The sequence below is a fragment of the Megascapheus bottae genome, chromosome 30 (assembly GCF_031878675.1).
Source record: "Megascapheus bottae isolate mThoBot1 chromosome 30, mThoBot2.hap1, whole genome shotgun sequence".
In the NCBI taxonomy this organism is placed as follows: domain Eukaryota; kingdom Metazoa; phylum Chordata; class Mammalia; order Rodentia; family Geomyidae; genus Megascapheus; species Megascapheus bottae.
Genome location: NC_143538.1, coordinates 14,067,845 through 14,074,156, shown reverse-complemented (window position 1 = coordinate 14,074,156; position 6,312 = coordinate 14,067,845). Strand labels below are relative to the sequence as shown.

The 6,312-nt window shown below is 67.6% G+C and overlaps 1 protein-coding gene across 1 annotated transcript; it reads right to left on the bottom strand.

The window, feature by feature from the left end:
- Positions 1-3,025: 3,025 nt before the first annotated feature.
- Mex3b (mex-3 RNA binding family member B) lies at positions 3,026-5,123 on the bottom strand. The gene is made up of 2 exons (XM_090321560.1): positions 4,904-5,123; positions 3,026-4,392 (listed from the first exon to the last, which is right to left on the bottom strand). The coding sequence occupies exons 1-2, from the start codon at positions 5,121-5,123 to the stop codon at positions 3,026-3,028; spliced, it is 1,587 nt and encodes a 528-aa protein (XP_090177686.1).
- Between the last annotated feature and the right edge of the window lie 1,189 nt (positions 5,124-6,312).

The window sequence follows — 6,312 nt, the reverse complement described above, 5'->3', positions numbered from 1 at the left end:
CCTCACTGGTCCTGGTGTGGTCCTCAGGTCCTGGTGTGGTCCTCAGGTCCTGGTGTGGTCCTTACAGGTCCTGGTGTGGTCCTCACTGGTCCTGGTGTGGTCCTCACAGATCCTGGTGTGGTCCTCACAGGTCCTGGTGTGGTCCTCAGGCCCTGGTGTGGTCCTCACAGGTCCTGGTGTGGTCCTCAGGTCCTCGTGTGGTCCTCAGGTCCTGGTGTGGTCCCCACAGGCCCTGGTGTGGTCCTCACTGGTCCTGGTGTGGTCCTCAGGTCCTGGTGTGGTCCTCAGGTCCTGGTGTGGTCCTTACAGGTCCTGGTGTGGTCCTCACAGGTCCTGGTGTGGTCCTCACAGATCCTGGTGTGGTCCTCACAGGTCCTGGTGTGGTCCTCAGGCCCTGGTGTGGTCCTCAGGTCCTGTTGTGGTCCTCACAGGTCCTGGTGTGGTCCTCACAGGTCCTGGTGTGGTCCTCAGGTCCTGGTGTGGTCCTCAGGTCCTGGTGTGGTTGTCACAGGCCTGGGTCCTTCCCTCAGGCCCCAGATCCCTACCAGGCAGTGAGTGGTGATCTGGGGCCCCTCTCAGGAGTAATTCCACATTTAATGCCTCTTTATGTGGCTTTAAATTTGCCCTTGGTAGGTTTTTCCTAATGCTTTTAGACAAGCTTGTTTTTCTGAAAATCAACACATCTCTTTTGACTGTTTCCATTGTCTTTGTTACTGTTTTAATTTTAAAATAAGTTAAGCTTATTCCTGTCCCCTCCCCAAAAGCCGGCGTGGGCCCCCTGCCACCAGGCAGACAGCTCACTTCACACCTGTGAAAGCTGCCTCCCCCCACCCCCTGCTCCCGCTGGCTGGGGCTAACCCCCCACTCCAGCATGGGCTAACTTCACCTCCCCCTCTGGCACGGGCTAACCCCCTGGCGGACCCCAGAAGCTCGTGACAGAAATCAAGGCGCCACACCACAGTACTTCCTTCAATATTTTATTTATATAGAAATACTTAAAAAATGAAGTAGCACCAGTACTTATGTTTTACCTTTATTATGTAGAACTTTAAATGTCAGAAAAATAAAACTCTTGATACAATTTCAATCTTGTCTCAGCAAATATAATATTAGTATTTGACCATGAGGTTAGAGGCCCTTTATCATAAAATAAAATATACTTTGTTTTTAAAACTTTGCTCCGTAAAGTACATTTAAGCTCAAGTAACATCACCTACATATACATAAACAAGTGGTAAACAAATGTATTAAAATAGAAATACTAAAACTATAGTGGTGCAACAGAACTTTTGTAACTTGCACGGAATTCTATTGATACAAATGTTAGAAAGCATCCACAGTTCTTTTTGACGTGTTTATGTTTCCATTTCGTTCTTTTTCATTTTGTAATAATATAGAATAAAATATGCTTTATATCACGGAATAGAAAATATGCTGGGTGAAGATCTAGAAGGTTTGTCTGAACTTATAAAAATCCCCACCCCAACTGAATACTGTTAAAACGTGACATCATTTATGGTTTGCAATCCTGTCACAATTGTGTTGAATATTAAAATAATACAGTGTTGTTTGCCATTAAGGCCATACTAAAAATAAAAAAGATTTAACCCAGCTACAAAAAGTTCACTGAACTTAAATTAAAATACTTGTAAACATCTTTGCAATATGAAATATAATTTTTCAAGTCAAAAAAGAATAAAATACTTCAATCTGTATTAATGCAATTTCTTTTTAAAACTTTAAAGGTTCTTCTTCCCTTTAATATATAAGAGATACGGTTCAGTTTTTCACTCATAAAGCTGCAGTGCCCTGTGTTCACAAGGAATCCTGGCCCTCACGGACACGCCAGGTGTCCGCGGTGTCCGGCAAGCGCATGGAGGAGCACCAAGCCCCCAGCACTCAGGACCCACCACCGAGCCCCCAGCACCAATCACCGAGCCTGAGCCCGCAGCCCAGACTCGGCTTCTCCGCCACCACCAACCCCTCCTTCCCGGCTGCTGTTCTCTGGATGCCGGGGTGGACGCAGGGGTGGACGCTGGGATGGACATGGGGGTGGACACGGGTGGACTCGGGTGGGCACCCAGGTGGACAGAGGGGTAGACACAGGAGTGGACTCAAGGGTGGATGCCCAGGTGGACTTAGGGGTGGACTCAGGAGTGGACTCAGGGGTGGACACAGGGGTGGATGCCCAGGTGGACTTAGGGGTGAACTCAGGAGTGGACTCGGGGGTGGACGCTGGGATGGACATGGGGGTGGACACAGGGGTGGACACCCAGGTGGACTTAGGGGTGAACTCAGGGGTGGACACAGGGGTGGATGCCATGGTGGACACAGGGGTGGACTCAGGGGTGGACTCGGGTGGACACCCAGATGGACTCGGGAGTGGACGCCCAGGTGGACTCAAGGGTGGACACTAGGGTGGACTCAGGGGTGGACACCAAGGTGGACTCGGGGGTGGACTTACGGGTGGACTTGAGTGGACTCAGGGGTGGACTCGGGTGGACTTAGGAGTGGACACAGGGGTGGACTCAGGGGTGGACACCCTTGTGGATGCAGGGGTGGACACCGGGGTGGACTCACGGGTGGACGCCGGGGTGGATGCAGGGGTGGACTCGGGTGGACACCCAGGTGGACTCGGGGGTGGACGCCCAGGTGGACTCAAGGGTGGACACCAGGGTGGACTCAGGGGTGGACACCGGGGCCCTGTCAGTTCCCTTGTTTAAAAACCAAAAAAGTGGAGCGGGTTCCACAGCTTTCCCAGCTCCACTCGGATCTCAGAGTGTGGGCGCCGGGGAGGGGGCACCGGGAGAGGGGAGGAGGGGGAGGAGGACGGAGAGCAGGACACGGAAGGGAGGCTGAAGGGTCCAGAGGAGGAGGCTGGAGGGAGGAGGCCAGAGGAGGAGAACGGGGAGGACGGCGCTCAGGAGAAGATGCGGATGGCCTGCGTCACCGCCGCTTGGCAGGCCGCGGGGGAGGAGGAGGGGGAGGACGGGGAGGAGGAGGAGGACGGCGGGGAGGACGGCGCTCAGGAGAAGATGCGGATGGCCTGCGTCACCGCCGCCTGGCAGGCCGGGCAGCGCGGCTCGCGCCGCTGGCAGATGCGGTGCGCGCACTCCAAGCAGAAGAGGTTGTGGCCGCAGGGCACCAGCGCGGCGGTGACCGCGCTCTCCAGGCACACGGCGCAGTCGCGGCTGCCCTTGCGCCGCGGGCCGGAGGAGGACGAGCAGGAGGATGAGGAGGAGGACGAGGACGAGGAGGAGGACGAGGACGAGGAGCTGGAGGCGGAGGAGGACGCGGCGGCGGCGGCGGCATCGCAGGTGTCCCCGGCGGGCGGCAGGGCGGGGACCGGCGCCCCGAGCCCGGCGGCCAGGGCGAAGGCCAGGCCCGCACCACCCGGGTCGCTACGCACGCGGCGGGCCAGGCGGTGCTCGGCGGCGGCGGCTGCGCCCGGGGCGGGGAGCAGCGGCGGGGAGCGGCGAGGGCCGGGGCCGGGGGCCGGGCGGCGCGGGCCGGCGGGGGCGGCGGCGGGGAAGGCCGGGGCGGCGGCGGCGGGGGCCGGGGCGGGGGCCGCGGCCGCGCCCGGCGAGCGCTCGAAGGGCGCCCAGAGCAAGGGCGCGCCGGGCGGAGGCGCGGGCGCCGGGTCGAAGGCGGGCGGCGGCTCCGAGCCGTCGGGGGACGGCGCTGCGGCCTCCCCGGCGAAGGCGAAGCCGAGCGCGGGGCTCGGGGGGCTGAAGTCGGCCAGGCGCGGCGTGGCGGCCGCGCTGCCGCCCGCGCCGCCGAAGTAGGAGTCGGTGGAGGCGCTGCCCAGCGAGCTGGAGCTGTCGTTGCGGAAGCTGGCAAAGGGCCGGCGGCCCGGCGAGGCCTTGCTCCAGAGCGCGCCCGCGCCCAGCGCGTCGAAGCCCACGTCCGTGCCGTTGGCGTGGAAGTCGTTGCCGTCGGGCCGCTCCACCAGGACGCCGGTGCGCAGCGCGATGTGCGCCTCGATCTCCTCCCGCGCGCGGTCCACGTTCTCGGGCATGCCCGTGACCTCGAACACCGGCTCCTTGTCGCGGCTGGGCGTCACGATGTAGGTGTGCGTCTGCTGCTGGATGCGCTTGATGGTGGCGCCCTTGGGCCCCACCACCAGCCCCACCACGCGGTAGGGCACGCGCACCTGGATGGTGGTCTGGCCGGGAAGTGCGGGCGGCCCGGGCGCCGCGGCCCCGCTCAGCGCTGCGCTCTTGTGGCGCGAGGCGCGGATCATGGAGAAGTGCTCGGCCGCCGAGATGATCTCCCGCCGCGCCATGGCCACGTCCTCCTTGCGGCCGGTCACCACGAACACGGGCTCCTCGCCGCGCACCGGCGTCTTGATGTACGTGTTGGTCTTGGCGCGCAGGGCCTTGATCTTACAACCTGGCGGGGGGGGGGGGGGAACGGAGAGACGCGCGGGTCAGCGGGGCCGGGCCGCGCCCGCGGGGCAGCCCGGTCCACCGAGGGGGCGTCGCCCGCGCCCGCCCCGCGCGCCCCGCCCCGGCCCCGCCCCGCATCTGCAGCCCTCGGGGGGCCAAATCCCGGAGATGCGCTGGGATCCGGCCGGGCGCCCCTGGCCTTGGAGACCGGGGGCTGCAGAGAAGCTGGGCGCCGCGGGGGACCCCGCGAGGGCCGGGGCAGCGGTCCGGGACCCATTGTTCGTCCCGGACCCGGACGGCGCGCCGCCTCCCTCCCCGCTGCCCCCGCCCCGGGCCGGCCGAGCCCCCAGGAGCACAGACTCCGGCGCTCCTCCGGGGGGAGGGCGCTCCGGGGCCGGGCTGGGGTCCGGGCAGGCGGCGGCGCGGCTCCCGGGGGCCGCCCGCCCGCACTTTCTTTGTCTGGGGCCCCGCGCCGCCCGCCGTCCGTCCCCGCGCCCGCCGCGCCGCGGACCCACCTTGCCGCCCCACGATCTCCGCGACGTGCTCGGAGCTGGGCACCGGCACGCACTCGGTCATGTTCACGCTGCGCCGGCGGGGCTCGCCGTAGGGCGCGGCGCCCTCGTCGTCCAGCCCCAGCAGGGACAGCTGGTCCAGCGCCAGCCGCAGGGCGCTCTGCTCGTCCGGGCTCTCCCCGCCCCCGCCGCGCTCCAGGTCCGCGAACAGCGAGCTGGGCATCGCCGCGCCGCGCGCCGCCGGCCCCGGCCCCGGCGCCGCAGCCACAAAGGCAGCCGGGAAGCGGGCGGCAGGGGCGGGGAGGCCGCCGGCCGCCCGGGGCTCCGCGGCTCCCTGCGCCGGCGCAGCGGCAGCCCCGCCGGGGTCCCCACCCCGGGTCTGCGGGCGGTCGGGGCGGGGGCAGAGCCCGAGCGGCCGCGCGTGGCCCCGAGCGCCCGGCTGGCTGGCCACAAAGCCGCGCGAGCGGAGCGCGAGCCGGGCGGCGGCGTTTCTTTAAGGCGCCCCTCCCCGCCGACCCCTCCGCGCGGCGCCCGCCGCCCCCTCCGCTCCCGCAGCCCCCTCGCCCCCGCCCTCGGAGCCGCCTCCTCCGCCTCTCCGCCGAGCTCTGGCGGCCGAGGGCCTGGCGGGGGCCGACGTCGCCGGCACCGGCGCTGGGGGAGGCGATTGGCGCGCGCAGGGCCGGGGGCGGGCGGAGGCCGGGGCCGAGCTCCGCGCGCGGGCCTGGCGCCGCCCCGACGCCGCCCCGGCTCCGCGGGCCCCGCCCGCCCCACGCCGCGCCCCCCGCGGCCGCGCCCCGCCCCACGCCGCCCGCCTCCCTTTGTTGTCTGGCGCGGGGACTCGCGTGCGGCCGCCCGGGGTCCCGGCCGTCCCCGGGCCCCGCGCCCCGCCGGCTCCGAGCGCGGTTCCCGCGGCCCCGCCGCTCCCGAGCGGGCCTCCCCCCACCCCCCGCCGGCAGCCGCCCGTCCCCCGCCCCGCGCGGCCGGAAGACGACTGGAGCCCGGGCACTCGGGCCCGGGCCGGCGCGGGGCCACCCGCGCGGGAGCGCACGAGACAAAGGCGCGCGCCCCCGCCGCCCGCCCCGGCCCCGGCCCGAGCCCCACGGCCGCGCCCGCTCCGCGGGGCCCCGCGGCCCGGCCGGGCATGCGCGCTGCGGAGCGGAGGAGCGGGCGCTCTTTGTGCCGGGGCCCAGGGAGGGCGCGACGGGACCCGGCGAGCTGCGCCCCCTCCCGACCGCTCGGGCCCCGGGGAAGAAAGGCGGCTTCGGGCCAGCGGGGCTGCGGCCGGCCGCGCGCGCCGCCCCCGGTTCTGGACGCCGCCCGGCGCTCGGCGCTCGGGGCGCGGGGCGCCTGCAGGGACAGGGCCCCCCTCAGTGCCCGCCGGACCCGGGGAGTCGCGAGCCCGGTGAGGGGGG